General features: G+C 43.2%; 1 protein-coding gene across 2 annotated transcripts in view; it reads right to left on the bottom strand.

The window, feature by feature from the left end:
* ACOT12 (acyl-CoA thioesterase 12) overlaps window positions 1-14693 on the bottom strand; it is a 76486-nt gene extending 61793 nt beyond the window's left edge. For both annotated transcript variants that reach the window (XM_088457906.1, XM_088457907.1), the window contains exons 1-4: window positions 14608-14693; window positions 11005-11258; window positions 9733-9802; window positions 1097-1157 (exon numbers count right to left, since the gene is read on the bottom strand). In XM_088457906.1, coding sequence (XP_088314032.1) covers window positions 1097-1157; window positions 9733-9802; window positions 11005-11258; window positions 14608-14618 — 396 coding nt within the window. In that variant the 5' untranslated portion in view covers window positions 14619-14693. The remainder of the gene's footprint in view (window positions 1-1096; window positions 1158-9732; window positions 9803-11004; window positions 11259-14607) is intronic.
* Between the last annotated feature and the right edge of the window lie 3556 nt (window positions 14694-18249).

Genomic DNA, 18249 nt, shown 5'->3' with positions numbered 1-18249 from the left:
GCGTTCTGAGGAAATAGTTCTGGTCACAAAACCTGGGCGTCTTGGGTCTCCTTGACTCATCTCCTTTTGCCATTTTCAACAAACCCATACCTCTGAAAGGATCTGCTTGGTTTCTCCTTTCACTCAAATATTAGGGAGATGTATGAAATCTTGGAGAGAGATAAAGTACCAACCAATCACCTCCTGCAATTTTTCAAACACAGCCTGTAACATGACAGTTAATAGCCAATTGGTTGGTAATTTCTCTCTCTACAAGCTTTGATACATGTCCCCCTAAGTGTTATAGCCGCTGTTTTCGATGAGGCAGAGTGGACGTCCCGCCCCAGAGCTCTCCTTACACTGCCATTCATTTCCTCTCTCTCCCTCTCATTTTTTTTTTTTCTTTAAATACTGTAGCTGGAAAACAAAGTATGTCTGGTTATTTTCCTGTCCTGTGGCATGGAACCTGTATGGTGTCCCGGCTGTTACCCATTTGCTGCATTTAATTTAAGAAAAAAAAAAAAAGTTACATTTAAAAATAAAATAAAACCCACTAGCACACAGCTACTAGTAATGGCTCAATCATCCGGTAAGCTTGGGGCGTCTAACCTTTTCTATGGAGCAAAATACCTAAAATATATAAAATTCCATTTCAGAATGACCCATGAATATTTCAAAGGTGTCCGGTCATTCATGGTTTAGCACGGTTTCTCCAACTACAGTAAAAAAAATTGTTGATTAAGCATGTATGACATGATCACAAAGTTACTGCAATACATATACTATAATATTACCCTTTTCTGGTTTCCACAACTTACTGGTATATAAAATATTCCTAAATAAGAGATCACATGTTATACGTATAGTGGATGATCATAGGTTGATGAACAGATAGGCGCAGTTGGGTTTGGGGTGGCAAATATTGAGGAGGCAGCTATTTCTCAAATTGTTTTTGCTTTATTGTATTTTGCCAAGAAATATACAGAATTAATTAACATTCTTCTCTTACAAGGATTTTTCTCTCTTTCCAGACTGTAAATTCCCAGATCTCCAGTTATTTCAATTGACCAGATAAAATATTATAATAATAGACGCAGCTACACACATTACGCCTTACCTCCATGCTTGTGGTGAATGCTCGATTTACTTTTGCTTTAATGCAGATTTGTTGTCCAATCCTAGTAATAAAAAATAATGTAATGCAGAACACTGAAAAGATAAGGAGGTACAGTATGTATGATCTTCTATCCTACAGTACTAGATAAAATAGAATCAGACTATACAAATATCATTATAGGATATCAATAGGAATAACACTGTCAGGAACGGTCAAAGCAGCTGTCTCCATGATTAGTAGCACAGCTACAAAAGTAGTATCAGTACTTACCTGCCCCGCGGTTGACTTCTGCACATGCGTGACTTAAGCCGCCAGGGAGTCTGAGGAGGCATCGGAGGGATTTGCTCGAACCCCTCTTCACATCCCCAGACCTCATCCCCATAGGAAGGAGTGTGGCTACAAGAAGAAGATGGTCCGGACTAAGAGAAAAAGATGGAGCTTGCGGAATTTGGTGGTCCCATTTGGACCCATGATGATGAATGGCCCGGTAATCTAAATATGGGCCATTTATCGTATGATGGATAGGCACCTAATACTCATACTATATTTATACCACAATGTTCCAAGAACACATGTACTTTATCTTCTAAAAATCCTAAAGAATATTCACACTTAGGGGGGGTGACTTATCAAACCTTGGAGAGAGAAAGTGGAGAAGTCGCCCTAAGCAACCAATCAGCTTCTGTCATTTTATAGACACTGCTAGACAAATGCTAAGTAGAAGCTGATTGGTTGCTTATCTCTTTACGAGGATTGATGCATCACCCCTTTCCTCTTCACCTAAATATTTCGTTTACCACTTACTGGTGACTTTCTCACCTGCAAATTGTATATATGGCGTTTTTTGTTTTTGTTTTTTTTAATCACCTGGGTATTTGAGTACTGTTTCCCTGATTTTGGGATTGCCATGGTCCTACTTATTGGTTATTACCAATTCATCTGAGCAGTTTCTTCAACTTTAACATCTACTGATCAAAAGGGAAATGCATCAAATATTGAAAGATGAGTGCGCTACTGCGCATACTCCTGTCTTCTTATTCCTCCAGGGAAGCTTCATGCCCTGTTCCAGAATGGCCACAGAGATCACTACTGAGCATGTGTAGGGACCATTTTGTATTTTACTGTGTAGAGTGACATGTTGGGAGACAGAAGTCTCTTACTTAGCTTCTTTGGAAGATCTTGCTAATACCTGCATTTAATGCTGTTCCAGCTTTCTGGACTGTTGCCGGTTTGCAGCATACATTCACGGGCTGGTGAGCTGTATAGATCCCCGCTTCACACAATCTCCGCTCCATTACCAGTGTGCATGTAACAGTGTGTACGGCTGTACCTACTATACTTCAATAAACCACTGGTTAAGTAACTGGGCTGTTTGATTAATTTGCTGGTGTGTGCCTATATAACAACTCCTCAGTATCAACACCTGCACACACATCCTTTCCAACGTCAAACCTACCAGAGAGAAGTGGAGAACCTGCCAAGTAACAACCAATCAGCTATCATTTATCCAGCACGGTTTTAGAATGACAGAAGCTTATTGGTTGCCATTTGCAATTTCTCCACTATATAGCCCCCCAGTGTTAAGTAAAAGGTATGATTGTTAATTAGTTTACACAATACATGACCAACCACAGCACACCAAATATCACATAATTGCATACAAAAATGGAAACAAAGTAAATCGATGATGAGCAAGTTTGTTGGGTTTGAGCTCTCTCTCTCCTACATTGAATAGATGAACATATTATGCAGGTGCAATCTATTGGGTTGTACAACTGCACTTCTTGCCAAGCTGAACAGAACATCACAATAGATGTAAGGATTTAAAAGGTACAAAATGTCCCTCAACCGCTACTGATTTTTCCTTATTCCAGTTCCCATTCATTTAGCTTAATTTCACTTGCAACCTAGAACAATTCTGTAACCTAGACTGAAAACAAGTGACTGCCTAGAGATCCCACAGCTAAATTTCCATTCATCTCTGCCAGGGCCTGAGAATAATCCTGCTGCGAGGGGACCAATTGGAGGAGGGGAGGTGACTTCATATGATCTCCTATTTAAATTCTTGACAGCACCACTGTGAAATCTGCCAACTAAATATAGACAATAGTGTAGACATAGGGAAGTTACTGGACTGTTCATTACTACCAGGACATCACAAGACTCTTATAATTAAGTGCCCAGATAGGTGGAAAATACTGTTCTGCTGCCACATCAAAATAGCAGGCACAAGGCCAGGGCTGGCACAGGCCAAAAATCATCAATAATATATTAGAATTAAATCTTTGCGCATACCTCAATTTTATATACACATACCTCAATTTTATATACACATGTAAAATGTATTGTATGTGCTGTACAGGGCCGGATTAAGGTCTGCGGGGGCCCCTGGGCACCAAACGTGTGGGGGCCCCTATCAATAGAAGTTGAAAATGAGATATATATATATATCTATATACATACACACACATACACAGGGTTGGACTGGCCCACAGGGGAAATCCCCGGTGGGCCCCACTGCCTGAGGGCCCCACCCCCTTTTCTAGGGGTCATGTTCCAGACAATGTACTGAATTGTACATTGTTAGTCTATTAGAGAATCAGTTACCTGATGGAGCAGGACCACTGATAAACATTGGTTCTTGGTTTGTTTCTATAGATACCACACCAAGATTTGCCTAATGATTAGTCAAGCAACTGTAGTGGCTGGCCACTCCCGCTCAGTTGGTTGACCACACCCCTTAAGCATTGGCCCCTATCACTGCATTCTCCTGGTGGGCCCTTTACGCCCCAGTCCGAGTGTGTGAAAAAAAATATATATATATGTAGGTGTGTGTGTGTATATATATATATATATATATATATATATATATATATATATATATATATATATATATATATATATACACACACATACATACATACATGCACACATATACACACACACACCTACATACATACACACACACACAGTATATGAAGAGGAATACATATCACATATAATATGTATGAGGTATCTGAGTATAGGGAGGGAGAAGGGGAGAGAGGGGGCTCACAGAGCTAACCGATGGACGCTGACAGCCTTGCACTGTGCTGCATCTGCTGACTGGTTGTGACGTCGGAGGAGGCTGGAGGCGGAGCAGTCAGTGGTGATGGCTCCAGGCTCTGCAAAGACTTATGTGAGGAGCTGCTGCGGCAGCTTCCCCTTCGCCCATTTTTTTTCTGAGCAAGCTGCCTGATCGGAGCTTAAAGTTCCGATCGCAGAAGCCCGGGGAGGGGAGGGTCAGTGAGTGAAGGGCAGGCTGAGCGGCCGCCGGCCACCCAAGGCACCAGCCCAGCCGGTCCTGGCCCGGAGTCCTGGCAGCAGACAGCTCCGTGAAGAAAAAAAAAAAAAAGGTTCTTTAGGAGGATGTGGCCGGGGACAGTGTGTGGGGGCCCCGGGATGACCGCCCCTGTCGCCCTGCTTATAATCCGGCCCTGGTGCTGTAGTACGTTTTAGAGCTTGTTGGTACTCTCATACTTTTGAATTGAGATATAAAAATGAAAAAAGTACAACTACCAAGTGCAGTCTTTTGTGCTTTACAGATTTTAGGGCCTAATTATTAATTATCAGGTTTTTGATCAGATAATTATAATTTCTTATCAACGCATATATCATATGTCACTTGTGTGAAAGTAAAGTGATTGCAATAACTAAAACACCAGTGTGTACACATCTGAGCTCATTTTTACAGAATCAATTGACTAAAGTACAGAGAGTGAACCCACACCAAGCCAGAGTCTACAGACCACACAAAGACAGCACACAGCTCCTTTCCTCTCCTCGATGATGACTTAGTGTTTTGCATTTGAAAATGTAAGACAATTAGTCCTGTAGACACAGACATGAGGACAACTTTCCAAAATGCACCAGCAAATCTTCAAGATGAGGTGATGAAGCAAAGGGAAAAGGGCCTGTCCTAGCACATATGAAGGGGCCCTGATAAGTCCTCGGAATAACTCACTTACTGTAATCATAGCATTATTTTGTTGGTGCAGCTAGAAAGAGAATCCTGTTTTATTAAAAAGAAAAAATGCAAATTTTTACACTAATAGCGCTTTTTTTGCAGGTGTTTCACATCCTAAACTGAACCATGTCAATGCAAAGTTTGGAATTTTCAAATGTGGAACTCTGGGCTGTCATGAAGTTTCTGTTGCTGCAGAAGAAAAATGCAAAAGGAAATCCATGGAGTGTATGAGGCAAACATTAAGTGACAAGTGCCCTTTTCAATGTGAATAAATGGTGTGCCAACTTTCAGCGTGGAGATGGAGACTGAAGATGCAGCAAGATCTGGGAGGCCTTCAACAGTGCCCACACCCAAAAGTGTTCATAGTGTTCAAGATTTGATTTTGACAGATCGGCGCATCTCAGCTAAAACAGAGATTTCCAGGGAACGTGTTGGGTTCATAATTCATGAGCTCTTGGATATGCAGACGATGTCAGTCAAGTGGGTGCCCAAATGTTTGAACAGCGATGAGAAATGAAAACGAGTGGACAGGTCCAAGTTGGTTTTGCAGCTTTCTGAGCCATCTGGTGATGATTTTTTTGCAACGTCTTGTCACTGCTGATGAAACTTGGCTCCACGACTAAAATAAAGACTCAATGGTCTGCAGGTAAGGTGATGGTAACGGTTTTTTTCAGACGTGATAGTCAGTCAGTAAAATGCCTATCTCCTAAATGGCCAAACAACAAATGCTGAATACTATTCTAACTTGCTGTGCAGATTAAAGCATGTGTTGAAGGCGTGGAAAAATGAGGAAAAGTTCTCTCTTTTTGCAGGACAATGTGCCTGCTCACAAGGCTGGCAAGGCAATGGATGTTTTGAAGGATTTGGGGTTTGAGTGCATAGACTATCCACCCTACTCACCAGATCTTGCTCCATCTGCCTGTTTCCTGTTCCCAAACCTTTAAAAAAAAAAAAAAAACTGAAAAGGAAGTATTTTCTGAATGATTTGTGGATATCAGCAGCAGAGCAGTATTTCAGTGATCAAACTGTATCATTTTTTTTGGAAGGGTTAAAGAAACTCCAGAAACGCTGTGCCAAGTGTGTTGAACTTTGGGGTGAATATATGGAATAGGCTAAGTTTCATGGGTCTAGCCCATTTCCTTCTTGGTGAGGCCGAGGACTTTATCATCCCCTCTTATCTAAATGTCAGTGTAGAAAGAGAGCTGCCCAGTATTCATATACTACATGCAAAAGCAGCCATTATTCAGGGCTGTCACTAGGGGTGTGTGCACGCTGCAGCTGCTCAGGGTGCAAGGCCGACGAGGCCGCACTGTGTGCAGCCATGTTTGTACCTTTAACCAGGGCTGTAACTAAGGGTGAGCGACCGATGCTGCTGGTAGGGATGGGATGGACTAAGGACACAGCTGTACCTGGCCCGAGGTTCTAGGGGGCCCCAGAGACCCACAAATTAAGCCAAGTCTAACCGTTGCCTGCACCCCCGCAGTGATCAGCAAGTCACAGGAAACGGGATGCCATTCGGGGTGCTGCTGTATCTTTACTCCACCGACAGTGGCCAGAGCAATAAAGTTTTTTTTGTTTCTTGAGGCACAGCACCGCTGAAAGAAAGCAGAGGAGCCGCAGCAGGCAGCCGGGAGACATAGGAGGTTAGTGTGGGCGGCTGGAGAGACACTGCTATATGACATTAGCTATATTTTTATGCAAACAAGCGTCTTCTGGTCCATGTGATCTCTAGCGTGAATACTGACTGAAGTCACAATCTGCCCAGGGAGGAACAATTCCTTCAGAGGTTCCCCATATAGGTAAGGAAGACTCAAGCGACTGGCCTGTACCTACTAGGGACCAGGGGATTGAGGACCCCTAAAAATGGGTGTACCGAGTGCCATACTTTCTGTTGCTGCCCCTGCGCTCCGAGCATGCCATGCACCCTGCAAGTACAGTCGCAGGGAGTTTCCTGAAGATGCTCCTGGCAATGCTGCACTTCCCAATGCTGGCAGTCATGGCCCCATCCTCTCTACGCAACATCATGAGCTCAGGGGTCGGCCCCGGCACCGGGCACAGGCTGCTCGGAAGCCGTTATGGCACAGTCTTTAACTCTTAGAGCGGTGCCTTGGGGTGGTTTAGCTGGGCTAGTTTGGGGGTGTCCTGTGCTCTGGATTTGAGCCTTAGTATGTTAGGGACCTGCTCGACAAGAGGTTACCCGGATATGGTGGGCAGGCCCATAAACTTGGCCAAGATTATGCCAAAAACCTCTACTGTATTTATGCAAAATGTATTTATTTATATATAATCAGTTAATTTGGAGTTGTGCACCTGTATTTCTTCTTTGTGTACAGTCTTTAACTCTGCAATAAGCAACAGTAGGTCAAAATCTAGACCTTACAAGAGATGTATATAAAAGACTGCCCTCAGGGAGCTGAAAATGTTTTATAAAGGAGGAGTGTACCAGAAATCATCAAACATTAGGGCAGTATTGATAGAAATGGTCCAAAAACTACAGAATCCAGGGGTGTACTTAATGACTCAAATCTTCAGGTTGATTTATTTTTATACATAATGACAAAGTAAAATATGTGTTATTATTATGCATACTTTTTGTATAAGTCCCACTATAAGTGGCGTATTCTTTTTCTCTCCAAGGGGGTTGTATAGAGATACTGTATATGTATGGCCTCAATGGGTCTTAATCTGGATCTTGTGCAGACTATGGGTGCTACTGTTAGGTAGCTTCAATATTTCAGATCTCAATCTCGCAGTCATCCATCAGGTACATATTAGCTAAAATACCCCAGAACAGTATTCTCACATCCACTTTCACTCTCAAACTGCCACCTGTCTCTATTATACATGGTTGGCGTAGTGGCTAGCATTACTACCTCATAGTCCTGAGGCCATGCATTCAATTCCTGTGCAAAGCATCACTGTGTGGAGTTTGTATGGGTTTCTTCCCACACCCCATAAACACACTGGTAGCTTATGGCTCAATACACTATATCAGCACTCTGTGCCACAATGCTGTAGATTCACCAGACAGCAGCCTGCAAAGTAGAGGGTTTCCCAACAACCTCAAAAAGCACAAACGATATCAGAAAATTGCGGCGCTCAACTAGTCTATGTTATTATATTAATCATACTCAATTGGTCACTGCATTGCATAAGTCTCAAAAAAAATTAATATATGAAACAAAACAAGAATTAAATAAAAATAGAAATAAATTCAGGAAAAATATACGGTATTGAATGAAAATGGATAAAAAAACAGGACATCTACCACTTCCACGTTCCTCACTATCTCCACATAGCACTATAATGTTATTCCAACCAATCCTGGGAATTATCCTTATGTAGTCCCACAGTATTATAAAGTCTTTAAAGTCCCGTCTTATTCCTGGATGGATTGTAATCCAATGTCAAAAAAACATGTAAATAGTACTGCAGCAATTGGCTTGGGGTATTCCAAACCACACACCGGGTCCACCTTATTCACCACCTCCAATGCGCCACTCCGTGCAGCGGCACCTTTAACACCGATAGGGACAGTATCACCTTCTAAATAGACACTATGTTTTGCAGAGTGGTGGTTGAATTGTACTCACCCAAATAGCTCCATCTCTGCTGGTCTTTTCCTCTGTCCGACTCAGTTGTGGAGTGGATGGGGTATGTGGCTCTAACAACGTGTGTGATTTACCTGATGTTTGGAATGACTAGTACTAAATGGTACTCTTAAAATGTATTTAATGTGTAAATAACATATTATACATACAAAAATTGGGAACAGCCTCCCGAGCTTGCTATTAAAACAATATGTATATGGCAAGTTTGTACAAGGCTCCGTTGTTAGGGCCACATACCAAAACATAGTGTATTTAGAAGGTGATACTGTCCCTATCGTTAACTAAAGGTGCCGCTGCACGGAGTGGCGCATTTTTGACATTGGATTACAACCCATCCAGGAATAAGACGGGACTTTAAAGACTTTATAAAACTGTGGGACTACATAAAGATAATTCACAGGATTGGTTGGAATAACATCATAGTGCTATGTGGAGACAGTGAGGAATGTGGAAGTGGCAGACTCCCTGTTTTTTATCCATTTTCATTCAATACCTTTATACCTTATCATTTTTCCTGAATTTATTTCTATTTTTATTTAATTCTTGTTCTGTTTTTTCATAGATTCATTTTTTGAGACTTATGCAACGCAGTGACCAATTGAGTTCGATTAATATAATAACAGACTAGATGAGCGCCACAATTTTCTGACACTTGTAGCTTAATTGGCTTCTAACCAAATAAGTAACCCTAGTGTGTGTCTGTCCATATGATAAGGAACATGGAGCAAGGACTGATGTGAATGCCTGAATGCGCTCTGTAAAGCACAAAACAATGTGCGCGCGCTATTTTATATTGGTAACCAAATACAATGAATAGGCTTCCACCCTTTGAGATCTAGACCCCATAATATTATATATACACGCTCTCCTTGCTCTGTAAGCTGCAGGTAGCGGTTTCTAATGAACCCTAAAACTCCAGAGTAATTCATTAATGTTTTCACATGTAAAGAGATGACCTCCTGTAGGAGACTGCTAGAGAAGTGTCAGTATGTTATCCAATAAGAAAAGATGCCCAGTACCTGGCTGTCTCTTCGATCTGTATGTCATCCACAGATGCTGTAACACAGGCCACGCCAGCATGTCTCTCAGCTAGAAAAGAAACGGATCTCTATGAGATGGATCACACAATGCAATAGTGGCACATCGTGACAAGGTGACGGTATAGAGCCGCTGTGTGTATAACAAAGCACCGTGACACAAGCCAATATCTGTTCACACTACAAAGTGGTGGTATATGTCCCACAGGCCTCTTGTGGCTCTTCACATCATCATGGCAGGGATGCATCAGATCACTTTATGCTGTATAGAGTGTCCAAACTGGACACTAATATAAGTCTGCTTAGTCCTACTGGGGACAAAGTTACCATCCAGTTACAAAGAAGCAGGATGGTCTGGTGCGGATGTCCGGCTGGAGCCGTCGCAGTATGTCATGTGCTCACCATAAATTAACCCAAAACGTACATAATTTGTTATAAGGGGTAAAACACACACAAATAAGGTATTTATTGGGCATTATTTATAGTTGCATGTGAATGATCTAGAACATGACTGGTCAACCTGTGGCTCGCTAGCTATTGTTAAACTATGAGTCCCAGCATACTTTACCGTGGGAGGGTATGCTGGGACTAGTAGTTTCATAACAGCTGGAGAGCCACATGTATAGCACAGATGTATAGCACTAAACACTTCTGAATAATTTAATAAATAGCGACTTAGACATAGTAGCAATGACAACTGTAAATTTCAGTGTCAATTATTTTGTTCAGTTTGGTGCAACTTTTAAAACCTAAAATGAATTATAGTTATGCCACCCACACAAAAAAATGGGGAGGGGGGGGGGGGGGCTGCTACCTGCCATACATTAAACAAAAAAATAAGTAATCAAAGGTTTAAGCTCTCTTTTTGCAAATAATAATGTAGGATGTTTCTATCTTTGTGTTTATTAATTATTGCCAATTTAAATATTTGTTTTTCACACCCTTGATGCAACAGCAATTATTTGTTTTTTTGAACTTTGAAAATGTCCCGATAGTTGCAGCATCAATCGGGTATATACACTGCTGCTATTGACTACTTATTGTAATGTTCCCATATTCTTTTATTTGTGGACATTCCTGAATAGTGCATCCAAGCACAACGAGAAAATAGCATAGTCCCAAATAAATTAAATATTTCACAAACATAAAATACATCCTCAACACCACACATATATATATATTATATTTTGCTATAATCAGCTAAAATAAAGATTGAAAGAAAGATTTTCCCCCAACAGTGTCTTTCCGTCTCACCTGCCAAACAGGCTGTAGTATCAATCCAGGTCAGGAGCTGTCCAGCACTCAGCTCACCCCGGTGGTTGGAGTGCCAGGGGTACACAGTGTGGCACATCTGCACCTCACCATGCTCATAGCCAGAGGTTGTGCCCTCTTTCCGGGCTCCGCCAGCACAGCCTGGTCCATCAGTTGGGTCACCGGAGAGCAGCATGCGGGTCAAGGTCACAAACTTCTGCAGGAGTTGCCTGGGCGCTGGGAGCGGAGTCCTGGACCTGGAGCAGCAATGACATGAAACGCAGAGTGCTCAGCAGCGGTGTGTGTGCAGGGAAGGCGGATCTGTGTGTGTGTGTGCAGGGAAGGCACTGATCTGTGTGTGACCCGTGAGAGTGGACTCTGTGCAGTGACGTGCAGCATGGAATATAGCAATATAGTCACAGTGTAAGCAGGCTGGCAGAAGCAGTGCTGGCCCAGGGTATTGGAAGACAAGTGTATACAGGCAGAGTATAACAACGTCACGTGTATAAGTGCAGGGACAGGATATTTGTGGTACAGTGTATGCTGGCAGTGTATTGCCCCAGGGGGTATTGTAGTGTATGCAGGCTAGCAGAGTGCTGCCTTGGGGTACTGGAGTATACAAGCTGTCAGGATATTTGTGGTACAGTGTATGCTGGCAGTGTATTGCCCCAGGGTGTATTGTAGTGTATGCAGGCTGGCAGAGTGCTGCCTTGGGGTACTGGAGTATACAAGCTGTCAGGATATTTGTGGCACAGTGCACTGTCTGTATGATGCACATATGTCGCAGGTACTGTTTAGTTTCCAGCAGGTGCCTCTCAGCTGATAAAAAGTATAACATGTGCCAGCCACAGCACTGGGGGCACAGACTCTGACTGGCAGCTTTCCCATGTGGCATAGCGCCACACCATGCCTCCCTTTCTTACACCTCCCAGTAGTGCCCAACATTGCTCAGAACAAATAATCCTACAGCTAAACAATCAGAACAGCCAAGTCTGGGCTGGTTGTGTAAACTTGTGTGGACCGTAATATATTGTGACATGTTGCTGCAAAAAAAAAAAAAGTACTGACAACTTTGCAGCACATTTCAATAGAAAAAAAATGCATGGTTCAATTGCTTGATTACATATTTCAAGCTCCCATCCATACGGATTAATTGACTATTACATAGGGTGTGACCTCTCCCAACAATTAAAATCTAGTCGAACTAGGTTTAGTGCACCAAAATGAAATGTCAGATCTAGGCCGCTGTACATGGATTGCATAGGGAGAGGGCAGTTGAACAGTATGTGTAGTAGTGACATCTGCAGGCTGAAAAAGAGTGTACTGCATGTCACCATATGGGGTTCATAGATTTGTATGCAATTAGGTTTTACACCTCCTAACAAGTGGCATGTAATTTGCAAAATTTACAAGGAAAGTAATATAGCACGTAAAAATTTACTATCTGAAACATGAGTAAGTGACATTGCAAGATGAAGTACAACTTAAAAAAAAAGTGTAATTAGTATGAAGTAAAAAAAAAAAAAAATTATATATATATATATATATATATATATAAAAAAGGTACTTGTTACTTATAAGGACACCACTTGACTCCACCCACACATCGTTCCATGGAGGATATTTCTATTTTGAGCATAATTGGGAAGTTGGTCCTGCTGCACCAATCACCCCTCTCAATGGCATGCCTGCTTCACGGTGTGCCAAGAGTTACAGGCAGATGTTATGTAAGCAGACATAGAGACAGGGTGGGCTGACAGGTTGTGATGGTGAGAGGACCGATGGCATGGGTATGTGGCATCCAGGTGGAACAGAGCTGATGTGAACACAGGGTGTAGAGTCCACCTTTAAATTAGCATTCGTAAAATTAGCAAGTACCAAAACTAAACCCCAAATACATTAATGAGCTTTTAGTGTACTTTGACACTATAGATCTACCATAAAATACATTGTATTAATAGGTTTTGTACAGGCTCCTTCAGATGAGCTTTTAGGGGCCTATTTATCAAGTTGTTTTTTTTTCCGTAAAATGATGCAGAAACTGCAGTTCCTGCATAATTTTAATGTTTCCCATTAGCCTAAGCAGGAGAATTCATAATAACCTGCACAACGCAGTTCCCTTTACCGTAAGTGTGGTTTGACCCCTATGTACCAAACTTATACCTCTTTTCCACCAAAAAGCTGGGTCCGACCTGGGTTTTCAGACATGGTTCCAACCCAGGGGCACCGTTTACACAGCATCATCGATCTTTGTTATTCTCAGGTCAGCCCCGTTCACACTAAACCTGGGTCTGACCTGCTAAACCTGTGAGGTCATAAAAAGTGGGAGGTGACTGCTCCACAACCACCAAGCAGCTCATTTTAGGCATGACCCAGGTTGGATAACAGGTTGCGCCATTTACACTGCATCATTACCCAAGTCCATCCTGGGTCCGACCCTGATAGCTACCTGGGTTGGATTGCCGGGTCACTTGACCCAGGTTATTTTTCAGGGACCCTTTTACACTGAGCTGTGACCCGGGTAGACCCAGCAATAACCTGGGTTATCGCAGCAGTGTAAATACCCCTTTAGTTTGGCCCCAGATGGCAAAAACCACTTATGCCTATGCAGGCACGGTCACAGGAGAGGGATCTTCCGATCAGTCTCCCAAAGCCTCCATCCGGCTCTGGTATCTGACACTACACATACACAATGTCAGATTCACAGGAGGAGTCTTTTGAAAAAGTGAAAGACTCCTTAGATATGCCAGAGATGTAACTTGCAGGGACAGCCTCTCACAACCACTGTCCCTGCGCATTACATTAAGTACTAAAATTAAACCAGTGGCGCAACGTCTACCACTTCTGGTCTGAACAGGACATCTGACTAATGATCTGGATGTCTGTGCAACATTCAAAGCTGTTTGAATGAACAAAACACTTGTCCGTACAAGCCCTTACATTGTAGCAACTACAGCAAAAACCTGTTTATGCAAATCAACTTTAAATGATTCTGTTTTTAACATGACGGAATTACTACTTAAGTATTATCAAACTACTCAACACCCATAATGGTCACTTAACATTGAAATGAAGTCGAATTTTAGCCTAGTTATCAACATAATGTTATAGATATGGAGTCTAAAAACAATCCAAAACTAATAAAAAAATTATTTCGACTGAAGTTTTCTATTATTTATAGATCAGTTATATATTTCTAGCTACACATTCATGAGTAATCCAGAACTAACATTGCTGAAAAACAAGTAAATATCTGATTTCTCCAACTTTACATTGGTGCTTACGTATTACCCTTAAGCCACGTACAAACTAGCAGATATTTTAAACATTATCGTTCAAAATATCGGCCAGTGTGTATGCGAAGAACGACCAGCGATGCGCGCTCCCGCTGGTCGTTTACAATAACCCCAGTCGGCTGTACATGCAGCCCAATCTGGGGATATTGTGAGCGATGCCATGCTGCTAAATGCAGCATGTCCCCCGCCACCATCCGGCATCGGCAAGTGTGTATACACTTGCCAATGCTGGCACCCCATCGTGCCCAAGAATAACGATATCACCGCATACACACATCATGTCGTGTGTATGCGTCTTTAGTTACTGTACCTGCTGGTCATTTTTTAACATTTGCTTGTGCGATTGGCTAGACACCTCTCTTGAACAGACAAAGATAGTTCTTCAATCAAAACCACTGACCAGGTGAGGCACTCTTCTTGTGCCTAGCCATGGATATTCTAAATTGTGGCTGATGGATTGGATGTGCTCCTTGTAGCAGGACACTCCTTATGGCATGGCATTATTGAAGTGGTTCTCATACTCAGTCCTCAGGACTCCACACAGTTCATGTTTTCCAGGTCACCTAGAAGTTGGACAGGTGTATTCATTACTCACCAACACATTTTAAAAGTTCCACTGAAGGAACTAATTATTTCACTTGTGATTCTGTGAGGAGACCTGGAAAACATGCACTGTTTTGGTCCTGAGGACCAAGTTTGGGAATCTGTGCATTATTGTATAGGATGTAGGGAAGGTGTGAGATACGTATGCTCTGTTAGTGCTGCAACAAGGTGAAGGATTGGTCCGAAGTCATTTTATTCTAAACCAAGCTTTCTAGATCCTCTCCACAGTTGCCGTAACAGGTTATGGTGCGATTTCTCTCTGAAAGAAATTCAGGGTAATAATTAGCACATATTAAAATCTATGGTGCACTTTTTAAACTTGACCTGTTAGGGGTAACTGAGGAGAGATCTGAAGAAGTCTCTTTTAGATCAAAGGTCATCAGCTTTAGTACTCCAGACATTTATTATAGCCACAATTAAGCACATCTGTGATAATGACTGTGTGTGTGATAAGCACTGTGACTCAGCCACCTGTGAGAAGCAGGGAAAGATTTCAGGCCTTTTCTGTGAACCACTATTTTTTGACTGAGGGGTTTATTTACTAAACCCCTAATTTTTGCCAAACTTGCTCACCAGATTTAAAAGGGCAATAATATTAGGTGCAAAACAAGCCTGATTTTACATTTACTATTATCGCCCTTTTAAATACGGCAGGCAATACAGAGAAAAATTAGGAGTTTTGAAAATCTACCACTAAAACAGGGCATACACGTCCAGACAAAATGCCTGTCAGACCGACAAACATTTTTATCTGGCAGCCTGCCAGCCGCAGATGTCCACGGCATACACTGTGAGATTTCTCACAGTGTATTAGCCCCAACATCTGCGCTCCGCCCCCAGGGGAGGAGACATTTCCCTGTTCCTTCCATGGGAAGCAACACAGGAAATGTCTGTCTGTCGGCCGTGGCTGGGCATACACTGCCCGATGCAGCCGACAGTTCACCTCATAAATATCGTATCGGACGGGCATGCTGGACAATACGGCATGCCCGACCGAGCAATATTTAACCCGCGGTTGCCCGCACACATGCTACAATTATCGGGGCGATCAGCAGATATCGGGCGGATCGCCCCAATAATTGTAGCGTGTATGACCAGCTTTAGTACTGTACAGTCATATATACCCCTAATTGTCCATATGTTTCAATGCTGTCAGATTATCACTAACCAGCCATAGTGTAATGTTGTCCCTAGAAATAAAATCGACCCAAACACTAATATTAATGTCACTTGCAGAGAAATAACATCACGTTTCAGAATTGTTACAGGGCGTACCATATTTCAGGTTCTCAAACTCAGGGCCTGATTCAGAGCCGCTCGTAAGCGGCCGCTCGTTCGCTCCGAGCGATGTTTGCCCAACTGCGCATGCGTACGGATCGTTATACGCATGCGCAAACCAGTCAGTGTGGTCGAAATTCATATGCTCGCAAAATAGTGAATGCCTGCTAATATGAGTGACAGAAGGAGGCGTATGTGGGTGGTAACAGGGGAAGGTGCTTGAAAACGGGGAGTGGAGATCCGAACGCAGGCGTGCTTAAAGGTCAAAATGGGCGTTTTATGGGTGTGCATAATACAGCAGCGTCATTGACCACGTCACTGGGTTATTTTATAGCCAGAACTGCTCGCAAGATTGTGGTAGCAAAAACCAACCACAAGAATAGCGAGCAGTTCATACGCTGCTCGATGTACTCGATTAATCTAATAAATAACGGACATGACGTAGGATGCGAGCGGCCAGGGGGCGTATTTTTCCAAAAAACGACCGCATGTTTTGTTCGCTCATTCAGACATAGAGGCGTGAACAGACCGCAAAGAGCGAACGGTTCATTTGAATAGCCACCCCTATTTTCTGGACGAGCGAGCGCTAATTGCGTCCGGCTCTGAATCAGGCCCTCAGTCCTCAGGACCTGAAACAGTTCATGTTTTCCAGATCTCCACACAGAGGGCGGGATGCAAGATGTATCACATTATGAATGCGATGCATCCCGCCACTCATCACAAGCATAACGGCGTTTACTAATGCCATATGCTTGAAGAACATCACAAAGACAGCTTTCCCGGTAAGAGCTGCCCTTTGCGTTAGAAGGATTTCCAGGTTTAGTACCTTCTGCGCATGCATAGAGTGATGCAGGCGCTGCGGGGCGTGCTGGGAGAGATTCTAAAGATGGTGTTGCGCATCGCATCCAAGCGCCGGAATGTATTACTTTGTGGGGCTTGGAGCATATGGGGTAAGTGGCCAAAACTCAGAAAATTGCATTTTCTGTGGTTTGACCGCAAAATATGCTTTGATGCATCCCGCCCAGAATTACAAGTGAAATAATTAGCTCCTACTGTGGATCTTTTAAAAATGTGTCAGTGAGTAATGAATACACCTGTGCACCCAGTAGCGGCTCCAGGCACGGGCAAGCCAGTCTGTCGCCCGGAGCGCCACTGTATCCGGAGGGCACAGGAAACGCCCACCACCCTCCCGGAGGTAGAGGAAATATTTAAGCTCAGGGGGAGGGGAGCGGAGGAGGGAAGGCGGCAACTCCATACGGCGCGGGGCGCGGCACAGCCTAGCACCGGCCCTGTGTGCACCAACCAGCCACTGCCATCAGGACTGCGGTCGCAGTGACCACGCAGACCCATTGCAGAGTGATTGAGAGAGAACGCCGTTGCATGGGCATGCATAAATTATCCACTGTGATGCCGTACGCAGCTTGTGTACTCACTGCGTGCGATGAAGTTAACAATTCCTGAGTAAGGTCACGGCTTGTGCAAGTGTGCGTGAAGCTGCGTTGGTACTCGATAGTACCGATGGTTTCGCAGTCTTGCTAAACATTACAGATGTGTGTAAGGTAAAGTGGGTATCCTTAAGTTGTGCTGCGATGACATATGGGGGTATCCACTTAGCGATATACAAACGAGAGCATGATTGTGACATTGCAATCGTGCTCTCGTTTGTATAGCTACTGATGTGCTTAGACTGAACGCTCACTCGTTAAGTCTCGGCACATCCCTCATCCCCGCACATGCAGAACCTGATGAGATAGTCAGGTTGACCTGCATGTAATGGCGATGTCGGAAGCGACCCGCGGGCATGCGCATTGCCGGTCGCTTCCGTCCAAAGCATGCCCGATGCATGCGCGATTTGCAAGCGATTGCACGATAACGACATCGTTATTGTGCAATCGCTTGTTTAAATCGCTAAGTGGATACCCCCCAATAGCGATCGTAGTGGATTAGCATACTATATCGCAGTGAGACTGCGTGCACAATCGCTATTGCAATCACAGTTGTGATCGGTTCTGAATCAGGCCCAATATCTGCAGTATTTCAGAAGTGGTTTTCTTGCATCAGATTTTATTCT

This window comes from Taudactylus pleione, unplaced genomic scaffold (genome assembly GCF_031769625.1).
Source record: "Taudactylus pleione unplaced genomic scaffold, aTauple2 ptg000792l, whole genome shotgun sequence".
Lineage (NCBI taxonomy): Eukaryota > Metazoa > Chordata > Amphibia > Anura > Myobatrachidae > Taudactylus > Taudactylus pleione.
Note: the sequence above shows the minus strand (reverse complement) of the source record. Positions and strands in the feature narration are given on the sequence as shown.